Genomic DNA, 14,306 nt, shown 5'->3' with positions numbered 1-14,306 from the left:
GTTTAGTCCTGCTTTATACCTGGTTTAGTCCTGGTTTAGTCCTGGTTTTGACCTGGTTTAAGTCCTGGTTTAGACCTGGTTTAGTCCTGGTTTTGACCTGGTTTAGTCCTGGTTTAGACCTGGTTTTGACCTGGTTTAAGTCCTGGTTTAGTCCTGCTTTATACCTGGTTTAGTCCTGGTTTAGTCCTGGTTTAGTCCTGGTTTTGACCTGGTTTAAGTCCTGGTTTAGACCTGGTTTAGTCCTGGTTTTGACCTGGTTTAGTCCTGGTTTAGACCTGGTTTTGACCTGGTTTAAGTCCTGGTTTAGACCTGGTTTGGACCTGGTTTAAGTCCTGGCTTAGACCTGGTTTTGACCTGGTTTAAGTCCTGGTTTAGACCTGGTTTGGACCTGGTTTAAGTCCTGGTTTAGACCTGGTTTAGACCTGGTTCAAGTCCTGGTTTAGTCCTGGTTTAGTCCTGGTTTAGATCTCCACTCTTCAGGCTTAGTCATGTTTAAGCCTGGTTTAGTCTAGTTCTTTTATAGTTCTTGTTATGAGTGTTTAGTCCTAGTTTAAATCTGGTTTATTCAGACTTATAGACCTGGTTTAGTCCAGGCGTCGTCAGTCAGTCCAATTTAGTCTTTGGTTTAGAATTAGCTCTCGAAACATATTTTTGGTGCAACAAAAAGAAGAAGCGTGTGAAACAAAAAATGGTTAAAACAGATAAAAACCTTAAAAATTCAAATGTAAAAAGCAAATATTTCTAGAACAACATACAATATTCCAGTCAGTGTCGGTTTAGTTGAATCTTAAGGCAAAAAACAACAACTTGGATTTGATTTCATGTAAACATTAAAAAGGCGCATTCTTTTCTCACACATTTGATAAATAATATAGATATTTGACACGGCCTTTTCTACAACAACTGCGTCCGACTTCATGTCTTCAGGCACAATTTGTGGCTAAGAAGAACTCGCAAATACAAAAAAACAATTTCATTTTTCAGTCTTTTAAAAAAAACGCCGCTTCACGCCGGCGTTTGTTTGTTGAGCTCCGAAATCGAGACGTTCACAAAGACCGAAGCCGGAGGAATCGGAGTGCCGTCTTTGGAGAGAAGGTGGACGTGACGATAACCTGAAAAGTACAACATTAAAAAAGGAAAAGAAAAAAAAAGCATTAGCACAAGCGGCGCGATCCAGAGCGCCCGTGTAAGACACATTGGATAGGGTCAGATGGTAAGCGCACTGTCGATCTGTATTAGAATTGTACATGGCAGGGATTAAACATTTGACTGATTTTAACTGCTTTTGATTCTTGCCCTTTTCTTTCATAAACTAGCGCGCAATCTAAACACAAATCTAACACAATCTAAAGCTTGAAAATGTGGCTTTTGTTTGTGCAAGAGACTGAAGCGAGAGACCGAAGCGAGAGACTGAAGCGAGAGACTGAAGCGAGAGACCGAAGCGAGAGACTGAAGCGAGAGACCGAAGCGAGAGACCGAAGTGAGAGACCGAAGTGAAAAGACTGAAGCGAGAGACTGAAGCGGGAGACCGAAGTGAAAAGACCGAAGCGAGAGGCTGAAGTGAGAGACCGAAGCGAGAGACCGAAGTGAGAGACCGAAGCGAGAGACTGAAGCGAGAGACCGAAGTGAGAGACCGAAGTGAGAGACCGAAGCGAGAGACCGAAGTGAGAGACCGAAGCGAGAGACTGAAGCGAGAGACCGAAGTGAGAGACCGAAGCGAGAGACTGAAGCGAGAGACCGAAGCGAGAGACCGAAGTGAAAAGACTGAAGCGAGAGACCGAAGTGAAAAGACTGAAGCGAGAGACTGAAGCGAGAGACCGAAGCGAGAGACTGAAGCGAGAGACCGAAGTGAGAGACCGAAGCGAGAGACTGAAGCGAGAGACCGAAGCGAGAGACCGAAGCGAGAGACCGAAGTGAAAAGACTGAAGCGAGAGACTGAAGCGGGAGACCGAAGTGAAAAGACCGAAGCGAGAGGCTGAAGTGAAAAGACCGAAGCGAGGGACCGAAGCGAGGGACCGAAGCGAGAGACCGAGAGACTGAAGCGAGAGACCGAGAGACTGAAGCGAGAGACCGAAGCGAGAGACCGAAGCGAGAGACTGAAGCGAGGGACCGAAGCGAGGGACCGAAGCGAGAGACCGAGAGACTGAAGCGAGAGACCGAGAGACTGAAGCGAGAGACCGAAGCGAGAGACCGAAGCGAGAGACTGAAGCGAGAGACCGAAGCGAGAGACCGAAGTGAAAAGACTGAAGCGAGAGACTGAAGCGAGAGACCGAAGTGAAAAGACTGAAGCGAGAGACTGAAGCGAGAGACCGAAGTGAAAAGACTGGAGCGAGAGACTGAAGCGAGAGACCGAAGTGAAAAGACCGAAGCGAGAGGCTGAAGTGAAAAGACTGAAGGGAGAGACCGAAGCGAGGGACCGAAGCGAGGGACCGAAGCGAGGGACCGAAGCGAGTGACCGAAGTGAAAAGACTGAAGCGAGAGACTGAAGGGAGAGACCGAAGCGAGGGACCGAAGCGAGAGACCGAGAGACTGAAGCGAGAGACCGAGAGACTGAAGCGAGAGACCGAAGCGAGAGACCGAAGCGAGAGACTGAAGCGAGAGACCGAAGCGAGAGACCGAAGTGAAAAGACTGAAGCGAGAGACTGAAGGGAGAGACCGAAGCGAGGGACCGAAGCGAGAGACCGAGAGACTGAAGCGAGAGACCGAGAGACTGAAGCGAGAGACCGAAGCGAGAGACCGAAGCGAGAGACTGAAGCGAGAGACCGAAGCGAGAGACCGAAGCGAGAGACCGAAGTGAAAAGACTGAAGCGAGAGACCGAAGTGAAAAGACTGAAGCGAGAGACTGAAGCGAGAGACCGAAGTGAAAAGACCGAAGCAAGAGGCTGAAGTGAAAAGACCGAAGCGAGGAACCGAAGCGAGGGACCGAAGCGAGAGACCGAGAGACCGAAGCGAGAGACCGAAGCGAGAGACCGAAGTGAAAAGACTGAAGCGAGAGACCGAAGTGAAAAGACCGAAGCGAGAGACTGAAGCGAGAGACCGAAGCGAGAGACCGAAGTGAAAAGACTGAAGCGAGAGACCGAAGTGAAAAGACTGAAGCGAGAGACTGAAGCGAGAGACCGAAGTGAGAGACCGAAGCGAGAGACTGAAGCGAGAGACCGAAGCGAGAGACCGAAGCGAGAGACCGAAGTGAAAAGACTGAAGCGAGAGACCGAAGTGAAAAGACTGAAGCGAGAGACCGAAGCGAGAGACCGAAGTGAAAAGACTGAAGCGAGAGACTGAAGCGAGAGACCGAAGTGAAAAGACTGAAGCGAGAGACTGAAGCGAGAGACCGAAGTGAAAAGACCGAAGCGAGAGGCTGAAGTGAAAAGACTGAAGAGAGAGACCGAAGCGAGAGACCGAAGCGAGAGACCGAAGCGAGGGACCGAAGCGAGAGACCGAGAGACCGAAGCGAGAGACCGAAGTGAGAGACTGAAGCGAGAGACCGAAGCGAGAGACCGAAGTGAAAAGACTGAAGCGAGAGACTGAAGCGAGAGACCGAAGTGAAAAGACTGAAGCGAGAGACTGAAGCGAGAGACCGAAGTGAAAAGACTGGAGCGAGAGACTGAAGCGAGAGACCGAAGTGAAAAGACCGAAGCGAGAGGCTGAAGTGAAAAGACTGAAGGGAGAGACCGAAGCGAGGGACCGAAGCGAGGGACCGAAGCGAGGGACCGAAGCGAGTGACCGAAGCGAGGGACCGAAGCGAGAGACCGAAGTGAAAAGACTGAAGCGAGAGACTGAAGCGAGAGACCGAAGTGAAAAGACCGAAGCGAGAGGCTGAAGTGAAAAGACTGAAGGGAGAGACCGAAGCGAGAGACCGAAGCGAGGGACCGAAGCGAGAGACCGAGAGACTGAAGCGAGAGACCGAGAGACTGAAGCGAGAGACCGAAGCGAGAGACCGAAGCGAGAGACTGAAGCGAGAGACCGAAGCGAGAGACCGACGCGAGAGACCGAAGTGAAAAGACTGAAGCGAGAGACTGAAGCGAGAGACCGAAGTGAAAAGACTGAAGCGAGAGACTGAAGCGAGAGACCGAAGTGAAAAGACTGAAGCGAGAGACTGAAGCGAGAGACCGAAGCGAGGGACCGAAGCGAGAGACCGAAGCGAGAGACCGAAGTGAAAAGACTGAAGCGAGAGACCGAAGTGAAAAGACCGAAGCGAGAGACTGAAGCGAGAGACCGAAGCGAGAGACCGAAGCGAGAGACCGAAGTGAAAAGACTGAAGCGAGAGACCGAAGTGAAAAGACTGAAGCGAGAGACTGAAGCGAGAGACCGAAGTGAGAGACCGAAGCGAGAGACTGAAGCGAGAGACCGAAGCGAGAGACCGAAGCGAGAGACCGAAGTGAAAAGACTGAAGCGAGAGACCGAAGTGAAAAGACTGAAGCGAGAGACTGAAGCGAGAGACCGAAGTGAAAAGACTGAAGCAAGAGACTGAAGCGAGAGACCGAAGTGAAAAGACTGAAGCGAGAGACTGAAGCGAGAGACCGAAGTGAAAAGACCGAAGCGAGAGGCTGAAGTGAAAAGACTGAAGCGAGAGACCGAAGTGAAAAGACCGAAGCGAGAGACTGAAGCGAGAGACCGAAGCGAGAGACCGAAGTGAAAAGACTGAAGCGAGAGACCGAAGTGAAAAGACTGAAGCGAGAGACTGAAGCGAGAGACCGAAGTGAGAGACCGAAGCGAGAGACTGAAGCGAGAGACCGAAGCGAGAGACCGAAGCGAGGGACCGAAGCGAGAGACCGAGAGACCGAAGCGAGAGACCGAAGCGAGAGACCGAGAGACTGAAGCGAGAGACCGAAGCGAGAGACCGAAGTGAGAGACTGAAGCGAGAGACCGAAGCGAGGAACCGAAGCGAGGGACCGAAGCGAGAGACCGAGAGACCGAAGCGAGAGACCGAAGCGAGAGACCGAAGTGAAAAGACTGAAGCGAGAGACCGAAGTGAAAAGACCGAAGCGAGAGACTGAAGCGAGAGACCGAAGTGAAAAGACCGAAGCGAGAGGCTGAAGTGAAAAGACTGAAGCGAGAGACCGAAGTGAAAAGACCGAAGCGAGAGACTGAAGCGAGAGACCGAAGCGAGAGACCGAAGTGAAAAGACTGAAGCGAGAGACCGAAGTGAAAAGACTGAAGCGAGAGACTGAAGCGAGAGACCGAAGTGAGAGACCGAAGCGAGAGACTGAAGCGAGAGACCGAAGCGAGAGACCGAAGCGAGGGACCGAAGCGAGAGACCGAGAGACCGAAGCGAGAGACCGAAGCGAGAGACCGAGAGACTGAAGCGAGAGACCGAAGCGAGAGACCGAAGTGAGAGACTGAAGCGAGAGACCGAAGCGAGGAACCGAAGCGAGGGACCGAAGCGAGAGACCGAGAGACCGAAGCGAGAGACCGAAGCGAGAGACCGAAGTGAAAAGACTGAAGCGAGAGACCGAAGTGAAAAGACCGAAGCGAGAGACTGAAGCGAGAGACCGAAGCGAGAGACCGAAGTGAAAAGACTGAAGCGAGAGACCGAAGTGAAAAGACTGAAGCGAGAGACTGAAGCGAGAGACCGAAGTGAGAGACCGAAGCGAGAGACTGAAGCGAGAGACCGAAGCGAGAGACCGAAGCGAGAGACCGAAGTGAAAAGACTGAAGCGAGAGGCTGAAGTGAAAAGACTGAAGGGAGAGACCGAAGCGAGGGACCGAAGCGAGGGACCGAAGCGAGGGACCGAAGCGAGGGACCGAAGCGAGTGACCGAAGCGAGGGACCGAAGCGAGAGACCGAAGTGAAAAGACTGAAGCGAGAGACTGAAGCGAGAGACCGAAGTGAAAAGACCGAAGCGAGAGGCTGAAGTGAAAAGACTGAAGGGAGAGACCGAAGCGAGAGACCGAAGCGAGAGACCGAAGCGAGGGACCGAAGCGAGAGACCGAGAGACTGAAGCGAGAGACCGAGAGACTGAAGCGAGAGACCGAAGCGAGAGACCGAAGCGAGAGACTGAAGCGAGAGACCGAAGCGAGAGACCGAAGCGAGAGACCGAAGTGAAAAGACTGAAGCGAGAGACTGAAGCGAGAGACCGAAGTGAAAAGACTGAAGCGAGAGACTGAAGCGAGAGACCGAAGTGAAAAGACTGAAGCGAGAGACTGAAGCGAGAGACCGAAGCGAGGGACCGAAGCGAGGGACCGAAGCGAGAGACCGAAGCGAGAGACCGAAGTGAAAAGACTGAAGCGAGAGACCGAAGTGAAAAGACCGAAGCGAGAGACTGAAGCGAGAGACCGAAGCGAGAGACCGAAGCGAGAGACCGAAGTGAAAAGACTGAAGCGAGAGACCGAAGTGAAAGGACTGAAGTGAGAGACTGAAGCGAGAGACCGAAGTGAGAGACCGAAGCGAGAGACTGAAGCGAGAGACCGAAGCGAGAGACCGAAGCGAGAGACCGAAGTGAAAAGACTGAAGCGAGAGACCAGAGTGAAAAGACTGAAGCGAGAGACCGAAGTGAAAAGACTGAAGCGAGAGACCGAAGCGAGAGACCGAAGTGAAAAGACTGAAGCGAGAGACTGAAGCGAGAGACCGAAGTGAAAAGACTGAAGCGAGAGACTGAAGCGAGAGACCGAAGTGAAAAGACCGAAGCGAGAGGCTGAAGTGAAAAGACTGAAGAGAGAGACCGAAGCGAGAGACCGAAGCGAGAGACCGAAGCGAGGGACCGAAGCGAGAGACCGAAGCGAGAGACCGAAGTGAGAGACTGAAGCGAGAGACCGAAGCGAGAGACCGAAGTGAAAAGACTGAAGCGAGAGACTGAAGCGAGAGACCGAAGTGAAAAGACTGAAGCGAGAGACTGAAGCGAGAGACCGAAGTGAAAAGACTGGAGCGAGAGACTGAAGCGAGAGACCGAAGTGAAAAGACCGAAGCGAGAGGCTGAAGTGAAAAGACTGAAGGGAGAGACCGAAGCGAGGGACCGAAGCGAGGGACCGAAGCGAGGGACCGAAGTGAGTGACCGAAGCGAGGGACCGAAGCGAGAGACCGAAGTGAAAAGACTGAAGCGAGAGACTGAAGCGAGAGACCGAAGTGAAAAGACCGAAGCGAGAGGCTGAAGTGAAAAGACTGAAGGGAGAGACCAAAGCGAGAGACCGAAGCGAGGGACCGAAGCGAGAGACCGAGAGACTGAAGCGAGAGACCGAGAGACTGAAGCGAGAGACCGAAGCGAGAGACCGAAGCGAGAGACTGAAGCGAGAGACCGAAGCGAGAGACCGAAGCGAGAGACCAAAGTGAAAAGACTGAAGCGAGAGACTGAAGCGAGAGACCGAAGTGAAAAGACTGAAGCGAGAGACTGAAGCGAGAGACCGAAGTGAAAAGACTGAAGCGAGAGACTGAAGCGAGAGACCGAAGCGAGGGACCGAAGCGAGAGACCGAAGCGAGAGACCGAAGTGAAAAGACTGAAGCGAGAGACCGAAGTGAAAAGACCGAAGCGAGAGACTGAAGCGAGAGACCGAAGCGAGAGACCGAAGCGAGAGACCGAAGTGAAAAGACTGAAGCGAGAGACCGAAGTGAAAAGACTGAAGCGAGAGACTGAAGCGAGAGACCGAAGTGAGAGACCGAAGCGAGAGACTGAAGCGAGAGACCGAAGCGAGAGACCGAAGCGAGAGACCGAAGTGAAAAGACTGAAGCGAGAGACCGAAGTGAAAAGACTGAAGCGAGAGACTGAAGCGAGAGACCGAAGTGAAAAGACTGAAGCAAGAGACTGAAGCGAGAGACCGAAGCGAGAGACCGAAGTGAAAAGACTGAAGCGAGAGACCGAAGTGAAAAGACTGAAGCGAGAGACTGAAGCGAGAGACCGAAGTGAGAGACCGAAGCGAGAGACTGAAGCGAGAGACCGAAGCGAGAGACCGAAGCGAGAGACCGAAGTGAAAAGACTGAAGCGAGAGACCGAAGTGAAAAGACTGAAGCGAGAGACCGAAGCGAGAGACCGAAGTGAAAAGACTGAAGCGAGAGACTGAAGCGAGAGACCGAAGTGAAAAGACTGAAGCGAGAGACTGAAGCGAGAGACCGAAGTGAAAAGACCGAAGCGAGAGGCTGAAGTGAAAAGACTGAAGAGAGAGACCGAAGCGAGAGACCGAAGCGAGAGACCGAAGCGAGGGACCGAAGCGAGAGACCGAGAGACCGAAGCGAGAGACCGAAGTGAGAGACTGAAGCGAGAGACCGAAGCGAGAGACCGAAGTGAAAAGACTGAAGCGAGAGACTGAAGCGAGAGACCGAAGTGAAAAGACTGAAGCGAGAGACTGAAGCGAGAGACCGAAGTGAAAAGACTGGAGCGAGAGACTGAAGCGAGAGACCGAAGTGAAAAGACCGAAGCGAGAGGCTGAAGTGAAAAGACTGAAGGGAGAGACCGAAGCGAGGGACCGAAGCGAGGGACCGAAGCGAGGGACCGAAGCGAGTGACCGAAGCGAGGGACCGAAGCGAGAGACCGAAGTGAAAAGACTGAAGCGAGAGACTGAAGCGAGAGACCGAAGTGAAAAGACCGAAGCGAGAGGCTGAAGTGAAAAGACTGAAGGGAGAGACCGAAGCGAGAGACCGAAGCGAGGGACCGAAGCGAGAGACCGAGAGACTGAAGCGAGAGACCGAGAGACTGAAGCGAGAGACCGAAGCGAGAGACCGAAGCGAGAGACTGAAGCGAGAGACCGAAGCGAGAGACCGACGCGAGAGACCGAAGTGAAAAGACTGAAGCGAGAGACTGAAGCGAGAGACCGAAGTGAAAAGACTGAAGCGAGAGACTGAAGCGAGAGACCGAAGTGAAAAGACTGAAGCGAGAGACTGAAGCGAGAGACCGAAGCGAGGGACCGAAGCGAGAGACCGAAGCGAGAGACCGAAATGAAAAGACTGAAGCGAGAGACCGAAGTGAAAAGACCGAAGCGAGAGACTGAAGCGAGAGACCGAAGCGAGAGACCGAAGCGAGAGACCGAAGTGAAAAGACTGAAGCGAGAGACCGAAGTGAAAAGACTGAAGCGAGAGACTGAAGCGAGAGACCAAAGTGAGAGACCGAAGCGAGAGACTGAAGCGAGAGACCGAAGCGAGAGACCGAAGCGAGAGACCGAAGTGAAAAGACTGAAGCGAGAGACCGAAGTGAAAAGACTGAAGCGAGAGACTGAAGCGAGAGACCGAAGTGAAAAGACTGAAGCAAGAGACTGAAGCGAGAGACCGAAGTGAAAAGACTGAAGCGAGAGACTGAAGCGAGAGACCGAAGTGAAAAGACCGAAGCGAGAGGCTGAAGTGAAAAGACTGAAGAGAGAGACCGAAGCGAGAGACCGAAGCGAGAGACCGAAGCGAGGGACCGAAGCGAGGGACCGAAGCGAGGGACCGAAGCGAGAGACCGAGAGACTGAAGCGAGAGACCGAGAGACTGAAGCGAGAGACCGAGAGACTGAAGCGAGAGACCGAAGCGAGAGACCGAAGTGAGAGACTGAAGCGAGAGACCGAAGCGAGGAACCGAAGCGAGGGACCGAAGCGAGAGACCGAGAGACCGAAGCGAGAGACCGAAGCGAGAGACCGAAGTGAAAAGACTGAAGCGAGAGACCGAAGTGAAAAGACCGAAGCGAGAGACTGAAGCGAGAGACCGAAGCGAGAGACCGAAGTGAAAAGACTGAAGCGAGAGACCGAAGTGAAAAGACTGAAGCGAGAGACTGAAGCGAGAGACCGAAGTGAGAGAACGAAGCGAGAGACTGAAGCGAGAGACCGAAGCGAGAGACCGAAGCGAGAGACCGAAGTGAAAAGACTGAAGCGAGAGACCGAAGTGAAAAGACTGAAGCGAGAGACCGAAGCGAGAGACCGAAGTGAAAAGACTGAAGCGAGAGACTGAAGCGAGAGACCGAAGTGAAAAGACTGAAGCGAGAGACTGAAGCGAGAGACCGAAGTGAAAAGACCGAAGCGAGAGGCTGAAGTGAAAAGACTGAAGAGAGAGACTGAAGCGAGAGACCGAAGCGAGAGACCGAAGCGAGGGACCGAAGCGAGGGACCGAAGCGAGGGACCGAAGTGAAAAGACTGAAGCGAGAGACTGAAGCGAGAGACCGAAGTGAAAAGACTGAAGCGAGAGACTGAAGCGAGAGACCGAAGTGAAAAGACCGAAGCGAGAGGCTGAAGTGAAAAGACTGAAGAGAGAGACCGAAGCGAGAGACCGAAGCGAGAGACCGAAGCGAGGGACCGAAGCGAGGGACCGAAGCGAGGGACCGAAGCGAGAGACCGAGAGACTGAAGCGAGAGACCGAGAGACTGAAGCGAGAGACCGAGAGACTGAAGCGAGAGACCGAAGCGAGAGACCGAAGTGAGAGACTGAAGCGAGAGACCGAAGCGAGAGACCGAAGTGAAAAGACTGAAGCGAGAGACTGAAGCGAGAGACCGAAGTGAAAAGACTGAAGCGAGAGACTGAAGCGAGAGACCGAAGTGAAAAGACTGGAGCGAGAGACTGAAGCGAGAGACCGAAGTGAAAAGACCGAAGCGAGAGGCTGAAGTGAAAAGACTGAAGGGAGAGACCGAAGCGAGGGACCGAAGCGAGGGACCGAAGCGAGGGACCGAAGCGAGGGACCGAAGCGAGTGACCGAAGCGAGGGACCGAAGCGAGAGACCGAAGTGAAAAGACTGAAGCGAGAGACTGAAGCGAGAGACCGAAGTGAAAAGACCGAAGCGAGAGGCTGAAGTGAAAAGACTGAAGGGAGAGACCGAAGCGAGAGACCGAAGCGAGAGACCGAAGCGAGGGACCGAAGCGAGAGACCGAGAGACTGAAGCGAGAGACCGAGAGACTGAAGCGAGAGACCGAAGCGAGAGACCGAAGCGAGAGACTGAAGCGAGAGACCGAAGCGAGAGACCGAAGCGAGAGACCGAAGTGAAAAGACTGAAGCGAGAGACTGAAGCGAGAGACCGAAGTGAAAAGACTGAAGCGAGAGACTGAAGCGAGAGACCGAAGCGAGGGACCGAAGCGAGGGACCGAAGCGAGAGACCGAGAGACTGAAGCGAGAGACCGAAGTGAAAAGACTGAAGCGAGAGACTGAAGCGAGAGACCGAAGCGAGGGACCGAAGCGAGGGACCGAAGCGAGAGACCGAAGCGAGAGACCGAAGTGAAAAGACTGAAGCGAGAGACCGAAGTGAAAAGACCGAAGCGAGAGACTGAAGCGAGAGACCGAAGCGAGAGACCGAAGCGAGAGACCGAAGTGAAAAGACTGAAGCGAGAGACCGAAGTGAAAGGACTGAAGCGAGAGACTGAAGCGAGAGACCGAAGTGAGAGACCGAAGCGAGAGACTGAAGCGAGAGACCGAAGCGAGAGACCGAAGCGAGAGACCGAAGTGAAAAGACTGAAGCGAGAGACCAGAGTGAAAAGACTGAAGCGAGAGACCGAAGTGAAAAGACTGAAGCGAGAGACCGAAGCGAGAGACCGAAGTGAAAAGACTGAAGCGAGAGACTGAAGCGAGAGACCGAAGTGAAAAGACTGAAGCGAGAGACTGAAGCGAGAGACCGAAGTGAAAAGACCGAAGCGAGAGGCTGAAGTGAAAAGACTGAAGAGAGAGACCGAAGCGAGAGACCGAAGCGAGAGACCGAAGCGAGGGACCGAAGCGAGAGACCGAGAGACTGAAGCGAGAGACCGAGAGACTGAAGCGAGAGACCGAAGCGAGAGACCGAAGTGAGAGACTGAAGCGAGAGACCGAAGCGAGAGACCGAAGTGAAAAGACTGAAGCGAGAGACTGAAGCGAGAGACCGAAGTGAAAAGACTGAAGCGAGAGACTGAAGCGAGAGACCGAAGTGAAAAGACTGGAGCGAGAGACTGAAGCGAGAGACCGAAGTGAAAAGACCGAAGCGAGAGGCTGAAGTGAAAAGACTGAAGGGAGAGACCGAAGCGAGGGACCGAAGCGAGGGACCGAAGCGAGGGACCGAAGTGAGTGACCGAAGCGAGGGACCGAAGCGAGAGACCGAAGTGAAAAGACTGAAGCGAGAGACTGAAGCGAGAGACCGAAGTGAAAAGACCGAAGCGAGAGGCTGAAGTGAAAAGACTGAAGGGAGAGACCAAAGCGAGAGACCGAAGCGAGGGACCGAAGCGAGAGACCGAGAGACTGAAGCGAGAGACCGAGAGACTGAAGCGAGAGACCGAAGCGAGAGACCGAAGCGAGAGACTGAAGCGAGAGACCGAAGCGAGAGACCGAAGCGAGAGACCAAAGTGAAAAGACTGAAGCGAGAGACTGAAGCGAGAGACCGAAGTGAAAAGACTGAAGCGAGAGACTGAAGCGAGAGACCGAAGTGAAAAGACTGAAGCGAGAGACTGAAGCGAGAGACCGAAGCGAGGGACCGAAGCGAGAGACCGAAGCGAGAGACCGAAGTGAAAAGACTGAAGCGAGAGACCGAAGTGAAAAGACCGAAGCGAGAGACTGAAGCGAGAGACCGAAGCGAGAGACCGAAGCGAGAGACCGAAGTGAAAAGACTGAAGCGAGAGACCGAAGTGAAAAGACTGAAGCGAGAGACTGAAGCGAGAGACCGAAGTGAGAGACCGAAGCGAGAGACTGAAGCGAGAGACCGAAGCGAGAGACCGAAGCGAGAGACCGAAGTGAAAAGACTGAAGCGAGAGACCGAAGTGAAAAGACTGAAGCGAGAGACTGAAGCGAGAGACCGAAGTGAAAAGACTGAAGCAAGAGACTGAAGCGAGAGACCGAAGTGAAAAGACTGAAGCGAGAGACTGAAGCGAGAGACCGAAGTGAAAAGACCGAAGCGAGAGGCTGAAGTGAAAAGACTGAAGAGAGAGACCGAAGCGAGAGACCGAAGCGAGAGACCGAAGCGAGGGACCGAAGCGAGGGACCGAAGCGAGGGACTGAAGCGAGAGACCGAGAGACTGAAGCGAGAGACCGAGAGACTGAAGCGAGAGACCGAGAGACTGAAGCGAGAGACCGAAGCGAGAGACCGAAGTGAGAGACTGAAGCGAGAGACCGAAGCGAGGAACCGAAGCGAGGGACCGAAGCGAGAGACCGAGAGACCGAAGCGAGAGACCGAAGCGAGAGACCGAAGTGAAAAGACTGAAGCGAGAGACCGAAGTGAAAAGACCGAAGCGAGAGACTGAAGCGAGAGACCGAAGCGAGAGACCGAAGTGAAAAGACTGAAGCGAGAGACCGAAGTGAAAAGACTGAAGCGAGAGACTGAAGCGAGAGACCGAAGTGAGAGACCGAAGCGAGAGACTGAAGCGAGAGACCGAAGCGAGAGACCGAAGCGAGAGACCGAAGTGAAAAGACTGAAGCGAGAGACCGAAGTGAAAAGACTGAAGCGAGAGACCGAAGCGAGAGACCGAAGTGAAAAGACTGAAGCGAGAGACTGAAGCGAGAGACCGAAGTGAAAAGACTGAAGCGAGAGACTGAAGCGAGAGACCGAAGTGAAAAGACCGAAGCGAGAGGCTGAAGTGAAAAGACTGAAGAGAGAGACTGAAGCGAGAGACCGAAGCGAGAGACCGAAGCGAGGGACCGAAGCGAGGGACCGAAGCGAGGGACCGAAGCGAGAGACCGAGAGACTGAAGCGAGAGACCGAGAGACTGAAGCGAGAGACCGAGAGACTGAAGCGAGAGACCGAAGCCAAAGACCGAAGTGAGAGACTGAAGCGAGAGACCGAAGCGAGAGACCGAAGTGAAAAGACTGAAGCGAGAGACTGAAGCGAGAGACCGAAGTGAAAAGACTGAAGCGAGAGACTGAAGCGAGAGACCGAAGTGAAAAGACTGGAGCGAGAGACTGAAGCGAGAGACCGAAGTGAAAAGACCGAAGCGAGAGGCTGAAGTGAAAAGACTGAAGGGAGAGACCGAAGCGAGGGACCGAAGCGAGGGACCGAAGCGAGGGACCGAAGCGAGTGACCGAAGCGAGGGACCGAAGCGAGAGACCGAAGTGAAAAGACTGAAGCGAGAGACTGAAGCGAGAGACCGAAGTGAAAAGACCGAAGCGAGAGGCTGAAGTGAAAAGACTGAAGGGAGAGACCGAAGCGAGAGACCGAAGCGAGGGACCGAAGCGAGAGACCGAGAGACTGAAGCGAGAGACCGAGAGACTGAAGCGAGAGACCGAAGCGAGAGACCGAAGCGAGAGACTGAAGCGAGAGACCGAAGCGAGAGACCGAAGCGAGAGACCGAAGTGAAAAGACTGAAGCGAGAGACTGAAGCGAGAGACCGAAGTGAAAAGACTGAAGCGAGAGACTGAAGCGAGAGACCGAAGTGAAAAGACTGAAGCGAGAGACTGAAGCGAGAGACCGAAGCGAGGGACCGAAGCGAGGGACCGAAGCGAGAGACCGAAGCGAGAGACCGAAGTGAAAAGACTGAAG

At 53.5% G+C, this 14,306-nt stretch overlaps 1 protein-coding gene across 1 annotated transcript in view; it reads right to left on the bottom strand.

Annotated features, from left to right (window-relative positions):
* Positions 1 to 979: 979 nt before the first annotated feature.
* LOC140372709 (1-phosphatidylinositol 4,5-bisphosphate phosphodiesterase delta-4-like) overlaps positions 980 to 14,306 on the bottom strand; it is a 70,224-nt gene continuing 56,897 nt past the window's right edge. Inside the window, exon 13 of the mRNA XM_072459813.1 lies at positions 980 to 1,112. Within this exon, the coding sequence (XP_072315914.1) occupies positions 1,006 to 1,112 (107 nt within the window). The 3' untranslated portion in view covers positions 980 to 1,005. The remainder of the gene's footprint in view (positions 1,113 to 14,306) is intronic.

This window comes from Eucyclogobius newberryi, unplaced genomic scaffold (assembly GCF_026437365.1).
Source record: "Eucyclogobius newberryi isolate DKJ021-1_F unplaced genomic scaffold, fEucNew1.0.hap1 SCAF_279, whole genome shotgun sequence".
NCBI lineage: Eukaryota > Metazoa > Chordata > Actinopteri > Gobiiformes > Gobiidae > Eucyclogobius > Eucyclogobius newberryi.
Note: the sequence above shows the minus strand (reverse complement) of the source record. Positions and strands in the feature narration are given on the sequence as shown.